The sequence below is a fragment of the Meleagris gallopavo genome, chromosome 20 (genome assembly GCF_905368555.1).
Source record: "Meleagris gallopavo chromosome 20, MGAL_WU_HG_1.1, whole genome shotgun sequence".
Lineage (NCBI taxonomy): Eukaryota > Metazoa > Chordata > Aves > Galliformes > Phasianidae > Meleagris > Meleagris gallopavo.
This window is the reverse complement of record NC_139423.1, coordinates 7,677,888-7,692,207: the sequence shown is the minus strand read 5'-3', so window position 1 is coordinate 7,692,207 and position 14,320 is coordinate 7,677,888. Positions and strand designations below refer to the sequence as shown.

The window sequence follows — 14,320 nt, the reverse complement described above, 5'->3', positions numbered from 1 at the left end:
CCGCTATCTGTGAATCAGTTAAAGGGGAGATGGCTGCATCTCACCACGCTCTGTTCTCTTTCATGCTTTATCACATTTTACCTACACTGAAAATATTATGGGTCAATTCAGTAACTTCATGGATGTCCCAGCAGGTTTGGGTCACTAATTTATCTCAGTGCTGTCACCTGGAAGTCTGGGGAGGATATGGTGGAGATCTTCTGTCTGCTTCGGTAATATTTGTAATGAATCCATTATATTTCTTGGAAGTTAGTTTTTCTTTTTTTCCCCAAAATATTATTTTGCAGTGCTTTCTCTAGCCCTCATGCCACGTACACACAGCCCTGGGTGAGTTCTTTTGTTTTGTAAAGCAATCTGCTCAATTGTTATTGCAGTCGTAGCTGCTTAAAAACCCCCAAATCTGTTCTGTAAGCTCTTTTGGGGCTTAATTGAACTCTTATGAAAATCAAATTAAGCCTTACAGATGGCTCCAGTGGGCTCAGGCTGCACTGTAAATACAGAGCTGTTACAATTACAGTAAGAATTGATGAGTTTAGATTCTTGGTTTGTGTAAATTATCTCAAATTGATGGAGGCTTGGGCATTTTCACTATTTGGCTTCCTGACTTCTTTTTTTAAATAACTGAAATGTTATGTCTGAAATTACAATTATTGCCAAATCCCATGCTCCCTGTCCAGGAATAAACACCCACTGTTACCTACAGAGCGTTTAAGTGACTGGGTTGTCCAGACCTGTATTCAGAAAGTGTATTTACTAACTAGGGGTCTGGTTTTATTCTTTACAGTTTTTCACGAGGAAGGTCTGGAGATCTGATGGGATGGAGTCAGTGTGAGGGTGGGAAGTAACGAAGAGTGGAGAGATGTAACGTGGAAATGGATTCTGAGGCAATGTTTATTCTTCTTAAGATAAAGAACTTCAGGTGTTGAGTAAATTTCATTGAGGCATTGGCTGTGAATGAGCTAGTCCATAGCTTGAAGGAAGGGCAGCACACCAGGTACTTGAAGGAAGCTGGAAGGGCAGCACGTCAGGTACCATGGGCCCACCTGGAGACACATTCAGATGATGTGTCCACAGTGTCATCATAACCAGAAGTGTGTCACAGGGACAGTTCCCTTCTCCATACTCTGTAGCATAAATCTTGACCCTTTATAATGCTTAGCAGCTACTCAAAACCTGTCCGTACTCTTTCCACAATATAACTACTGAATAACTGTTATGCATAAAAGCTGACTAATTAGAACCAAAGCCCTTTCGTCCATATTTTCTCCTGGAAGTTGACATCTAGTATACTTTGTTCCATTATATTTAATTGCATGGACTGTGGCACCACTGACCCTTAGCAGTATGTGAATATTCCACTTTACAAATCCCTTGAGCATTATTCCCTACTTTGATTAATTAATGTTTTGTTCCCAGATTTGTCAAGTACAGCTGTTTTTTTTTTGCAGAAGTTATGCTCTATAAGCAGTTCTTTTGCTGTGTGTACAATACAGCCACTGTAAGTAGCACTAAAAGCAGTTTGACCAGACAGAATTTTTCCTTTTTAGAGTGAACTGAAGCATATCAGAATCTGCACATTTTCAAGCAATAAACCCGTGATGCTTTATGCACTGTCACTCAGCTCTCTTCATTTGTTTTGTTGCTTTAAGTTTTTGGTTTTCCTAGAAAAACTGTGGACAATTAACCTGTCAAATAGGCTGGTGATGATCTATGGAGCCCATAAAAATGTGTACATCATATTCCTTGACATGAATTATGGGATGTTTCTGCTGGTGTAGCAATATTTGCTCGAGTATCTTTTTAGTTGCATGTATCAGGAAGCAGGGATTGAATCATGCAATGTTCTTTTCCTTCAAGAAAAGCAAAGAGGTTTATAGCAGGTGTGGTGGGAGTGTTGGTTGGGTGTGGGGTTGTGGTAACTTTAGGGGACAAATATTAAGTGCACTGTACATGCATGTTGGATTCCAATCTACATGTTGGTCAAAGCCAAGACGTGATGCTCTTTTCTGGGTGATGATGGAAGGGGGAAATGATTTGACTGGATGTGTTCCAAGCGGATCCCATTGCTCTGTGTGTGATTTATGGCACAGAGCATCCATGGAGTCCTGTATTTGTGGACCATGGCAATGCAGCATTCAAAAGGCCACTGTCCCACCATGCAAAGCTGATGTTTATTTTAAATGAAGTTTATGATGAAGTTTAGTCTATTTTCTGCACAGCAGTTGAGTTCCGTGTCTGCCTGGAGCCTGGCATCAATCCTCAGAGCCCTGCTGCATCCCACAGACATGGCCCTGCTGTCTGGCCCTGCTTTCAGTGCTGGCCTCATCTGGAGCTATCGGCCCCTCTGCAGTGGGCTCTTATTGCAGGGGGGTTCACACAGCCTCCTTACAGCTCCCCCCCTCCAAGATGTTATTCTTTTACTATTTCCTCAACTTAGAGTAGATAAGAAGTAAAGCTTGGTGAGTTTAGGAGCTGTGGGAAGGCAGCTCGCTCGGCTGCAGGCAGTGCTCTACTGCTGGGTGTTTGCTCTGAGCCGTGTGAGTGCCAGGAGGCTGGAAAACGTCTGGATCCAGGCCAAAGCCCAGCACCTAGTGGGAAGCTTTCCATTGCCCTCACTGGGGCTTGGGCAAAGTGTGTCAGCGTTGGCACAAAAGGGACACATAGGGGGTAGGCTGAGAGATAGGCCTATCTGCAATACGTTTGTACGTGCTTGTGACTGCCAAAAAAGCTGGTTGCATCACTAAGGGGAAGAAGCAGCTCCTTGCAACACATTGGCCCAACGACTGTCCCGAAATTATTTCGTCATTGAAACAGTTTTGCAAGAAGGAGCTGATGTGTGGGATTTCCATGGGGTTTCCATGGGGAGTTATCTCAGTGCTCCATGCCCAAGGTAAGGTTGTTTGGAGGTGGCTGAGCTGGGGATGCCTTTGTGGCTGCCAGCAGCTTTGCTTACACAAAGCTGAGGCGGTGTTTGGATATCCCAGCCTGGGGTCAGGAGGAGCACCAGGTTGCTCTCTGCCATGGTAGCATGAGAAGGAGCTCCCTAGAAACTGCCCTCTGTCTTCCCATGCAGCAAAAATGCAAATTATGCATATCAGCCTCATGCCCAAAAATAAGATTTGAGAACCAGTTAGCATTTCATGGCAGTGCAGTGACAGCTTGAAGACTTGTGATATGTCTCATTACAAGAGAGTTCCCCAGCTCATTCCCAGCTCTGAGCACTGACGAGTGCTTCATCTCCTAACTTTACAATATGCATGTTATTTGTAGTGCTTTCCAACTTCAAAGAGCTTGAAAAATATTCATGCCACTTCACAAAGGGCTGTGTTCTCACTGCCACTTCTCTGATGGGAGAGCAGAGACGTGCAGGAGCTGCAGCATGGCTGGCAGCAGGGCCGGCCCCAGCCCCACATTGCTGCATGATTTCCCAAAGCACTGCGATGCGTCACCATTTCAGATCTATTCAAAACAATCAGAAATTTTCTGTGCTGGATTGTGGCTTTTTTTTTTTTTTTTGTGATAAAATTGAGGACAGTTAATTGCAGAGGAAATGAATAGTTTCCTTTTCTCCTGCTTTTTAAACTGTTGGGTGAGGGGAAAAAAAAAAAAAAACAAAACATTTTTTCCTACTTGAGGGGAAAAACAATCAAAAATGCTGAACAGACTCTAAAAGCTGAACTGCCAGTAACCAACAGCCCTGGGCTTTGGGCTGCTTGGGGCTGTGGAACAGCACACAAAATCACAGAATGGCCCGGGTTGGAAGGGACCTCAAGGATCACGAATCTCCAACCCTCCTGCCACACGCAGGGCCACCAAGCTCCACATTTAATACCAGCCCAGGACGCCATCCAACCTGGCCTTGAACATCTCCAGGGATGCATGGGGCCCCCACAGCTCTCTGGGCAGCTGTTCCAGCACCCTGTGTTCCTCCAGGTGTGCACAAACAGCCATGCACCACTGCTGTGTTTTTGGGGCCAACTCTCCCGGATCCCCTTCTTCTTGGCGACTGCCTTGAAGGATTTCTCCTGATATGTAGTTTTACATACATATGCAGTGAGTGCTGTTAATAGCCCTATTCACGAGGCACAAATGAGAGCTCCAGTAAACACCATTTATGGAATTACACTGTAATGCTGGACTTAGAGGGGTTGATGGGCTGGGTGATTCATCCATCAAGTCAATTTCCAGAAAACAGTGCTACCAGAAGGTTGTGCTTTTTATTGAGGGAAAACATCACTCTTAATGTTCAGTATGCCTTGGCTTTGCCACCAAAGTTTAAATAGAGCAGAAATTATATGTTGCTGTTGTTCTTTTTTTTTTTTTTTTTGCTGTGCTTAATTCAAAAGAACAGAACCGTGTGGTGTAAGTCTGTAGGTTAGATGTTTATCCTAACGCTAGGCAAGGTCTTCTGTTAATCTTTATTCTAACAGCTTGGTAGAACAGCGTAAAGATCTCCATTGTGTTTGGGCAGTGAGCTCACACCTCATCAGGAGGCGGAGGAGTTTGGCACAGGGGGGGAGGTGGACTCTCACAGGGCTGGGATTATCCCTCATGGAGCTGCTCTCCAGCCCCAGCTATGCCCTGGGGAAGCCTTCTGCTCCATGACGTGAGCTGTCCCTCATGCTCGCTTTCCCCAGGTTGTATTGGCACAAGGCATCCCAAATGGCAAAACAGCCTCTGGCAGGGGGAGGTGGAAGAGAGCAGTGCCTTTCACCCACACTGCTGCGCTGAGCAATCTCTCTTCTTAATATTAACGAAGGAAGAAAAGAAATGAAGCGGTAGTTATAATTGAACATGCCTTGGTTCATTAATGACTTAGTTAATGGAGTGCACATCGTATAGTGAGATCCCGACATCTTAAAAAATACAAATTTTATCAAGACACTCTCTGGCTTCTCCCATGGGTTTCGGGAGCATCAGTGCTCGGGTTCTGCATCCATGCAGGTCTCCCAGGGGTTCTGGGGGAAGCGGGGCAGCGCAATGAGGAGGAGGACGATTCCAAAGATGAAGAGCAGGACGAAGGCGGAGCAGGCACAGGCGAAGGACCAGGAGTAGCTGTACTCCATCCAGACTGTGTCCTTGCTGTCGATCATCCTTTTCACAGACTGTCTCATAACTTCCACGGAGATGATGATGCAGAGACCTGAAGGAGATGAGAGCAGTGGATAGAATAATCGGCTGCCAGTTTTCCATCCTTAACCACCTTTCAGCAAGCTGTGGGATTCACAGGTGAGCCACTGACTTGAATGTTTGAAGGAACCAATGCCAGCAATGCTCAGACCTCTGATATCACCATGGGCACCGGTGTCTTGTTGAGCTTTATATTTTGGGAGGGCTTGGATGGGAAACCTGAAGTGATGGAATAATTGCGTGCCTTATGGCGTTTTTCCAAATTAGAATAAGGGCTTTATGGAGGTGACAGTTTACACCTCTGTCTTTCAGTCATTGTGGCACGACAAGGTATTAGTAGCTCTGTCCAAATGTGGTCTTATTTTGGGGAGACAGTTACATATTTTGGGCCTGGATCAGCTGTTTCTTTGGTTTGAGCTTTCACGTGTTGCTATGTTTAGAATAAATGAGATAGAACAGTGTATAGCTCTAATTTAAACCAGGGCCTGCACTTAATGTGTCAGAAATGCCCCTTTTAAAGGCGATTGGAGAAAATTCAGGCTGCTGTGTGATGCTGAGCTGGAGCAGCACACAGGGACACATCATCTCGTTGTGAATGGGAAGGAAATGCTACTCCCCGGGCACTTTGAGCAGTATTTCCATCTGCCCAGGATTTATCCAAGTTTCTCAGTGCTGTGCTATGTGCTGAGGGCAAGCAGCAACCCTCCTACCTGCAAAAGTGTAGAACATGGATGCTGGCTTCAGCAGATAGTCCCTCTTCTTCTGGAAGGAGAAGAGGACGCAGATTGTTCCGATCATTGCAAAGCCAACGCTGAAGATGGCAATGGCTGCAGCTGAAATGCTGTATTCTGCCAGAGGAAAGCAAACACCAAAAGAATGTGAACGGCTGCACATTTCGAGTGTGTTTCCATCAGCTGTTGTGATTTTGTGGTAGGACACTCAGAAAAAAGTGTGTCCTCTCATTGCTGCAGAGAAGGGGCTCTGAGAAATCGAGTGTTTCCCTCAGGTAAAAGCAAAGTCAAATACCAGCTTCAAGACTTTGGAATGCAAAAGCTATAAAAACAGAGAGGGAAACTACTTTAGGAACATCCTCAGGAAGACCAAACGGTAGCTCTGTTGATCTGAGCAAGATTTGGGCTGGAGCTGCTGCAGCTCTGCTGCAAAGCTGTTACTGCTGCAGGCTTACTGTGCTCCACGATCATTTCTTCCACCCCTCCATGCTTTGCTCTCACAGCAGATGAACAGCTCTGTGCTATTTCTGCCCAAGGTCTGCAGGGCTGCTCCAAGGCCCCACATATGATGCTGCTGTGTCAGTGTGGGATTCATGAGCTCCATAGGGCTCAACATCTGAGCAGGCAAATCAGGCCAGAGGTGGCGTGTTGGCGTGGGCTTTATTTACTAATTTCTCTGTAAGATAACGATTTCCAGCTCTATGAGGACTCAGCTTCTTTAGGGCATAGGATGAACCCTCCATAAATGCCCTACTGGATGCTCAGCTCACCAAGGAGTGCTCCATACATTTTGCTCAGCTGCAATTCAGCTGTGTGGATGGGGAACCACTAATTGGGGAATTCAGACCTTCCTTTGGACACTGAGTTTCTTTTCAGATTAGCTTAATATTTAACACATGTAGCCATGCATGAACACCACAGCACCTGATGATATTTGCCTTTCAGACCATTTAAAAAAAAACCAAGTCTTCCAGGCAAAATCATGAGGAATCTTTTTGCCTGTTACTAATTAGCTCCCACCAAAATGTGGCTGTTTCTGTGAAAAGGAAAACGTATCACTCTTCGTTCTCATTCCACTATTTCACTATGATCTCCCTTTTCAGCTGTCTTTACCATGTGCTGGAGCTGCCCCACGGACTTAGTTGCAATGTGAAATCCTTCACTGATGTCTTCTTCCTTCCATGGTGAGGGCTCGTAGTGTGGCAGATAGGGGTGGTGCTGGGATGCTGTTGTGCTGGCACTGTGAGATGGGACCTGATAAAAATTCCTCTCCTGCTTTCCATGAAGCCAGAATGGAACCCTCATTTTGGGACCCTTTCACCCCTTCCAGGCTGGATGTGGCTCATCCATCCTGTGGACAGCCTGGTCTGGCGGTTGGTGACCCTGCACGTAGCAGGGGGCTGAAACTAGATGGTCATTGTGTCCCTTTTAAACCAGGCCATTCTATGATTCACCTACATCCCAAGTGCTCCTTGGTTTGTGCTGTTTTGGGGAGAAGTTTTTCAGGGCTGTTCTTACCTTTCTGGGTGGTGACTTCAAATATCTCTGAGCTCTGTCCGGGAGTGAAGTGCTTGAAGTAGGAGCAGTTGTGAGCTGAAAGGGAAAAGGAAATTTAATTCTGTGCACTTGGAAGCCACTGATAAAATGCAGCAAAATGGGATTTACTTTCTACCGATGTAGCAGACTTGCAGTGTTTTTAGGATAGGTACTAATGGGATCTCATTCCTGTTGGAGACATGCAGCCAACGCTGGATTTTTTTAAAGCAGTAACAGCAGGAGGCAGACCTCGAGGATTTGGGCCTTGATCTATCAGAACGCTTCAGGAGGTGCTTAAGCAGCCCTGACAGCTGTGCTTCCCCAGGTGCCCTCTTGGGAATGCTTCCTGCAGAAGAGCAGCTCAGAGACAAAGCTGCTGGTTGGACACCTTCCCCTCACACCGCCGCGTCAGTCACACTGCTGGACCCCAACCTGGCAGCAGCACGGCTGGGACGAAGGGTGCCTGCTATTTATAACCCATTTAATTGGAAGCCTGGAGGCCCGTGGAGATGGGGAGCAGTTGTTTGTAGGGAATTTGGCTGGAAATGTGCAATCACAGCATTCTGCTGAGTGCTGCCTGTGCTGTGCTGGGCTGGAGGGCCCTCCTGCACCCCGGTTTGTCCCTTTGGGATCACCAGCTCCTGCCACCAACACCTCCGGTCCGTTCAGTAATGGAGCTAGCACTGGCTTCCTGGAGCCACCTGCACAAATTGCATTTGTTGTTTATTCACAGCCTTCCTTTCTGGTGGTGAGGAGGTAGCAGAGTACTCTGTGTTACCTCTTGGGTTCTTTTGTTTTTTCTGTCATGTAAATGGCAGGTTGCAGAGTTACTGATTCGAGGAAGGTTTACTTTCCCTCTCCCAGGGGATAAGCAATTCTAAGGCAGCGTTTTTGGGCCCATTAGTGGAAGATTCCTCGGAGATGCTGTTATCTACTTGTTTTAAAAGATGAATTTTATTCCATCTGCAGCTTCTCCTTGCTGAAGACCCGGTTCATGTTCAGCTCTGGCATCTCCTGACCTGTTCTATATTATCCCTGGAGGAAACATAGCCAAACTCAGACCTTGATGTCTAAAATTGCCTATTTTGAGGCCCAGAGCAGAGGCTGCATGCTGATGCCTGATGTCAGTGAGGATCTGGTGACATGGGCTGGGGAATTTTTCAGCTCCTGTGCTAAAGGGGATGCAATTGGCATGCTCCATCTTGAGTTGATCCGTTGTCCAAACGTGAGGTGAAGCCAGCAGCAGTGCAGTGGCTACACAGGGATCCAGCCCTTCACTCCATGAAGGCTCAGTGAGGGGGAATGCACAAAAACCTCCCAGAGAGAGGGAATTATCTGTTGTGAATGTGTTGTTTTCAGTTTAAAGACACGTTGGTGCACTGCTGAGCTGGGAATGTCTTTATCAACAAAATTCCCTGTTATTCAAGAGAACTGAGGCACTTCAGTCCCTCTCTGGTGCCATCATGAATTAGAGAAAAGCCCATTTGTGTCACAGCACATTTACATAATGGATAGGATTTAAATTGAGTTTTATAATGGAAGAAAATTTTGCGGCGATCTTCGTTTCTCTCCACCCCTTAATTACATTCTCTCTGCCACAGGTCACACGCTGATGGAACAGCCCATGGGCTCTGCAGTCATTGAGGGACACTGTGAACTTCGGGGACATAATGTGTGGTTTATCACAAACTGTCCTCCCTGCTCCAGGGTCACCTGCAACCCTCCTGGCCCCTTCCCTTCAGATCCATCATTGCTGGGGGGACGCGGACCAGCGGGGAACAAGGCAGACCTACTGGCAACCTATTTCCTCTGGTACATTTCCTTTCTATTCCAGAAGCTGGCATCCATGTTCCTGCACTTACTAGCTTGTCTTTAGTCTGCTTGTAGCACATGTGAGCTATAGAGCACCCATCTCTGCCCTGAGCTAGGAGTACACTTTTGGGCTCTCCTGGAGGTGGATGTGAGCTGTGTTCCCCCAGCAATGCACTGTCCCAGCGTTCTTCTGATCACAGGTGAAAACGTTTCAGTATTCACCTGAATTTTCCCAGCTTTTATGGCTCTTTCCCCGATCTTCATCTTCGTTATAGTAGAACACTGAATCCTTTCCAATTTGTCAGCATCCTCGCAAGAGCGCTGTAAAATTTTAAAGTCCTGCCTAAATCACAGTTCTGCTCTGTGGACTGCAAGCCAACACATCCTCTACTTTTTGAGCTGCGCTGAGCTAAAAATCCAATAAATAGTGCTAATTGTGCCATTCGTTTCTTTCTCACGGAGTGGCTGGTAAATGCTCATTAATGCAGTGATAAATTCTGATGTTTCTTTTCCAGCCCTGGCAGTGATCTCTGACCATGTCTGATGATTTCCAGGAAAACCAACGTCTGCATCTCCACTCCTGTTGCTCCATTTGGATTTCCCTGATGGCTGCAGGCTGCACAGCTACTCTGTCCCCCCCATGGACTGAGATCAATCCAATGCACACACTGAGCATTGAGCAGCCCCAGCCCATGGGGCTTTGCTCTGCCCACCTCCCCATGCTAAACAAAAAGGGGATTTGGGTGTTGTTTTTGTGACAGAAGTGAGAATGCTCTGAGGTCCCCGATGCCGCTTATGGCTCAAGATATCATCCAAAATGCCAAGTATTTTTAAAAACAGTGAAAAAGCTGCAGGCTGTCCAGTGTGGGGCTCAGCTCCCTGAGGTTCTTTGCAGAGAAAGGCAGTGCTGGGCTGGGGCTCAGCACTCTGTGAGCACATGCTGGTGTCTGTCAAAGGCAGAAGCTGCTATCATGCTTCCCTGGCCATGAAGCTGCTGTATGCAGACAGCTGGATATTTATGGGCTTTATATTTACTCTGCAGTTGTGCCGTTTTGGTGTTTATTGACCAATTTCTATGGTTTTCCTTCTGTGGGTGCTATGCTCCCCACGTGAGGAAGGGTGAGGAAGGGCAGAGTGTGAGCAGCATGCTCCTGGGCACACAACCACCTCTGTGAGAGGCAGCAAATGACACACTCCCAAATTTGGTTCGAGGCAGATCTGAGCGCTGCGACTGAGCCCCGCTCTTCAGAACACATGATTTGGCCAAATAGGTAAAGAACTGTGGTAATACCAGCAGTATACAGCAAACATGGGCACTAAGATTGTTTGCAGGAAGTTTTCGAGTATATGCTAACGTATATATTTCATTTCAAGCAGCGTAGCTGACATGAAGGCAGTCCTGTTTTTTCTGTTCTGGAAGTTGTCCAGTTCCCTATGAGCGTTCTGCAGCACAGTCACGGATGGGAGCGTCAGCGCACGCGGCGTGAATGTTGCTGACTTGGCACCGCAGATGGAGCTGAGCCCTCTCCCCATTGACTGCACTGGGGCAATATGGGGAAAGAAGAGTGCAGGGTGCAGCAAGTTGGTTTTGAACTCCTTTTTGGAGTTTATGACTCCTTTTTGGAAGCTGGCAATGTAAACGGCAGCTCCCTGCCCTGAGAAATGATTGTTTTTGAAAATGCTTGGGGATAATCTAATGCTGGCCACGAGCAGGCTCAGGGGATCCAAAAGGTGCAGCCACGTAGTTGGGCCCAGTCCTATAAACCCTCCGTCTGCCAAAGCTCTGCCCACTGCTGCCAGTGCACCTGGGTGCTGTGGGACGTCAGCAAAGCTCACTCCATCCCAATTCCCACCACGGTCGACCCTCTTCCCCTTCTATCCCGTGCTGCCATTGCACTGGAGCAGATGACTCAAATGCAGCCACAAACACACAGCACTGTGCAGCCCCATGGGCCACGTTCTGTCCCCACAACATCCTGCAACCTCCCAAGCAAAGTGCCACACAAGGGCGGCCGGCCGTACATACCTCCGGGCAGGCTGATGGGCCCGCAGCCCGTCTCTTTGGCATCTTGCTTCTGCACATGAATCCGCTTCGTGCAGAGCCGCCAGAGCCCAAAGTGAGCCGCCTCACAGGTGGCATTGAAGTCCTTCACCCTGGGGCTCAGCACGGCCCAGTGGTCCGTCACCACGGCCGCGAAGAGCAGCGAGATGCCCACCAGCAGCACGCAGAAGGTGAGCCGCACCTTCAGGGGTTTGGTCTCGTCCATCCCGCGTTGGGATGTGGCTCCTGGGCCGCCTTCCCCTGGGCCCTGCTCGCCTGCAGCCTCCCCACGCGGGCTCCTGTCGTCCTGGCGCGTCTGAGCCTCTGCAAATGTCAGCCCCAGCTGCTGGGCTGTGTCAGGAGGCTATTAATGCACAGAGTGAGGAAAGCTCAGCTTTCCGACGCGTTCCATCCCGCGTTTGTTTTGGATTCCCACAGCCAAGCGGGTGCTCCTTCGGAGCCGCTACCGCCACTGAAAGGCTCCGTTCTGCTGACTTGCAGCATGCCCAGAAATAGGCATTAACGGGATGATTAACTTTTCAGCTAGGTTCTAAATCATCTGTGTTTATAATAGCGGCGGAGCTGCGTTCAGTCTGATCCTAAATAGCTTAATAACAGAGCCAGAGCCTGCAAAGTGCCTGCACACGCCGACAGCTCGTGGCTGTGTCTGCTTTGGAGCCGGGCGCTGGCAGAAGGGCAGGCTGTAAAGGATGTGCCAAAGGAGCCAATTTATCTATTGTATTGCTTGTTGTTACTCTTACTGACTTGTGAAGGTATTTCGAGATGTCTGAAGGAAGGTGCTGTGGTTCCCTCCAGAAGGAGAGAAAGGTTTATATCCAAAGTTTAATTCCTGAAATATTGTCAAGTTATGATATATTATTATAATGCCACTGGAGAATGGTTGGGAATAAAAGGTACCTGAAAGTCCCTTCCATCCCAAACCATTCTGTGATTCTATATTGAAAGGATATGCTCCAATTCAGAGGGCAGTGAGGAGCTGGCAGTGCTGCCCGGAGGGGCTGCGGATGCTCCATCCCTGGGTGCAGTCAGGGCTGGGCTGGATGGGGCTCTGGGCAGCCTGAGTTGGTGGGCGACAATCATGGCAGGGGGTTGGAACTGGATAATTTTAAAGGTCCCCTCCAACCTAAACCATTCCATGATTCCGTGATTGGTTCTATGAGACACAATGGTTTGGCATTCCTTCAGGGTTTTTTTTTGTTTTGTTTTGTTTTGTTTTTTTTTTGTCTTTTTTGCTGGAAACTTCACTGAAGTTGATTTTAGTTCACATTTCTTCTACCTCTCCCTTGCCCTGACCACAGCCCTCAGCTCTAGTTTGAAGACTGGAAAAACCTTTGGCAATGGCTGCCCCATGCTGCACCCATGCAACAACAGTAAAACGCTGCAATTTTTCAAATAGATGCAACTGGCAACTTTTGCCTTCTTTTTTTTATTTTGTTTTGTTTTGTTTATTTTCTTTTCTCCTTCCCTTTGATATTCCAGTTGATTGTAGAACTAATTTGATGATAATGTCACTGCAGAGGCCACTGTGGAGGTGACATTCCAATTGCGATGTCAAACTGATGGGGGTGACAGTACCTGAATGTCAAAAGGGTGGTTAAAAAAATGTCAGTGGAAATCTGCAAATATCGTGTTATCATGTCAAGATAATGTCAACGTTGCTCCACTACTGTTTTAATGAACACCCCAATTTGGTGTCAAAATAAAGGTGCAGAGGTGCCACATCAAATTAACGAGGACAATCTGAAGCAGTGAGTTAAGGGTGAAGGGTGAGTGTGGGAAAGGGGAAGAAAATAGAGCTGAAAAATATTCTTTCAAAGTAACTGGAATTGAAATGGGAATTGGCTCCTTTGGCAGCAGCTGAAAGTTCTTGTTGCTGAGGCAGCCCAGCTCTGTGCAGTATTGGGTTGGACCAGCTCTGCTCCAGACATTGGCTTTCCAGGGGTGGCTACACTTATCTCCCTGGCTGAAAGAATTATGTTTCAAATGGCTGATGGCACTCTGTTTTCTGAGGCATAAAAATACTATCATGTCACATGGAGGGAAATATTAAAGACTTAACATTTCTATTTCTTAACTGGAGCCAGGAGTTCTCATGAAACTGGAAAAGCCTAATGGGAGCAGACTTGAAAGTGGAAAAGGAGAGCATTAACAGTGTAATGCCTTTTTCTTTTGAAGGCAGTCTCTTGTTAGATTTCACTGGGCATCAGTCAATCTTTAGAGCTGCATCCTGGCTGCAGACATGAGTGCGTGTTTGCAAATGTGGGCATAAAGCAGTGCTTTGGTTGCTGAGGAAGGAAGTGCTAATGATCATGCTTTAGACTAATTACAACCTACAAGGGCTGCAGGAGAGGGAACTCATTGCTTCTTTTGTTGCTGTAGGTTTTTATGTCTCTTCCAGTGCTGGCAAGGATCATGCTTGCTGCTCTCATTCAGGTACTCTGATCTGGATTGTATTGTTCCTCAGAATTTGTCCTTTTTTTTTTTTTTGGGTTTTGGTGGGGGGGGGGGGTGGAAGTGGGGAATGAATTTTGTTAAAAACATCCAGGAAATAAAGAAAGTGAATGAAAAGGGAAAAATTCATCCTTCCCTGGCCAGAAAGTGTGATTTGGTGCCACTGGTTCCTGAGAGAAGAAACTCCTTGGTTGGGTTGTGCTCCCACAGGCCCTGTTCTCCCCAAACTTTGCAGGATTTCTGGACAAATATCCAGTGAAGCTGAAACCCAGAGGGGCAGAAGGGCAGCAAGGAATGGCTCTCGCTGTCTCCCTGTGTCAGCTGGGCAGCATTCACCTTCAGAAATCGATAGCACATGAAAAATAAACAGAGCGTTAATGAGGACCTGTTGGGAAGCAGGGAGGGCTGTAATTAGAGGCACTTAGCAGCAGCAAGTGAAAAAGTGAAAATGGCACAGTCATGTTTCTTTATTTGAGAAAATGATAAACGATGTCTCGTGACCAAGCGTTGCCTTTTTTGTCCCTGCAGAGGTGTTGGCATGGCTCTGCTCCACAACTCTGCACCGTTCAGCATTTTGTGCTGACTGACCTCTGCTCAC

The 14,320-nt window shown here is 47.2% G+C and overlaps 1 protein-coding gene across 1 annotated transcript; it reads right to left on the bottom strand.

Moving 5' to 3' along the window:
- Positions 1–4,782: 4,782 nt before the first annotated feature.
- CACNG1 (calcium voltage-gated channel auxiliary subunit gamma 1) lies at positions 4,783–11,613 on the bottom strand. Its single transcript, XM_003211546.4, has 4 exons — positions 11,236–11,613; positions 7,380–7,454; positions 5,841–5,978; positions 4,783–5,143 (listed from the first exon to the last, which is right to left on the bottom strand). Exons 1-4 carry the CDS (start codon positions 11,474–11,476, stop codon positions 4,917–4,919), a joined length of 681 nt encoding a protein of 226 aa, XP_003211594.1. The 5' UTR covers positions 11,477–11,613; the 3' UTR covers positions 4,783–4,916.
- Positions 11,614–14,320: the final 2,707 nt, after the last annotated feature.

Excerpts from the sequence above, each read along its gene's own strand:
- CACNG1 (XM_003211546.4), bottom strand. The coding sequence starts at position 11,476 with ATGGACGAGACCAAACCCCTGAAGGTGCGGCTCACCTTCTGCGTGCTG. Across the intron at positions 5,979-7,379 it reads TGAAGTCACCACCCAGAAAG|AATACAGCATTTCAGCTGCA; the intron begins GTAAGAACAGCC and ends TTCCTCTGGCAG. Across the intron at positions 5,144-5,840 it reads CATGTTCTACACTTTTGCAG|GTCTCTGCATCATCATCTCC; the intron begins GTAGGAGGGTTG and ends CATCTCCTTCAG.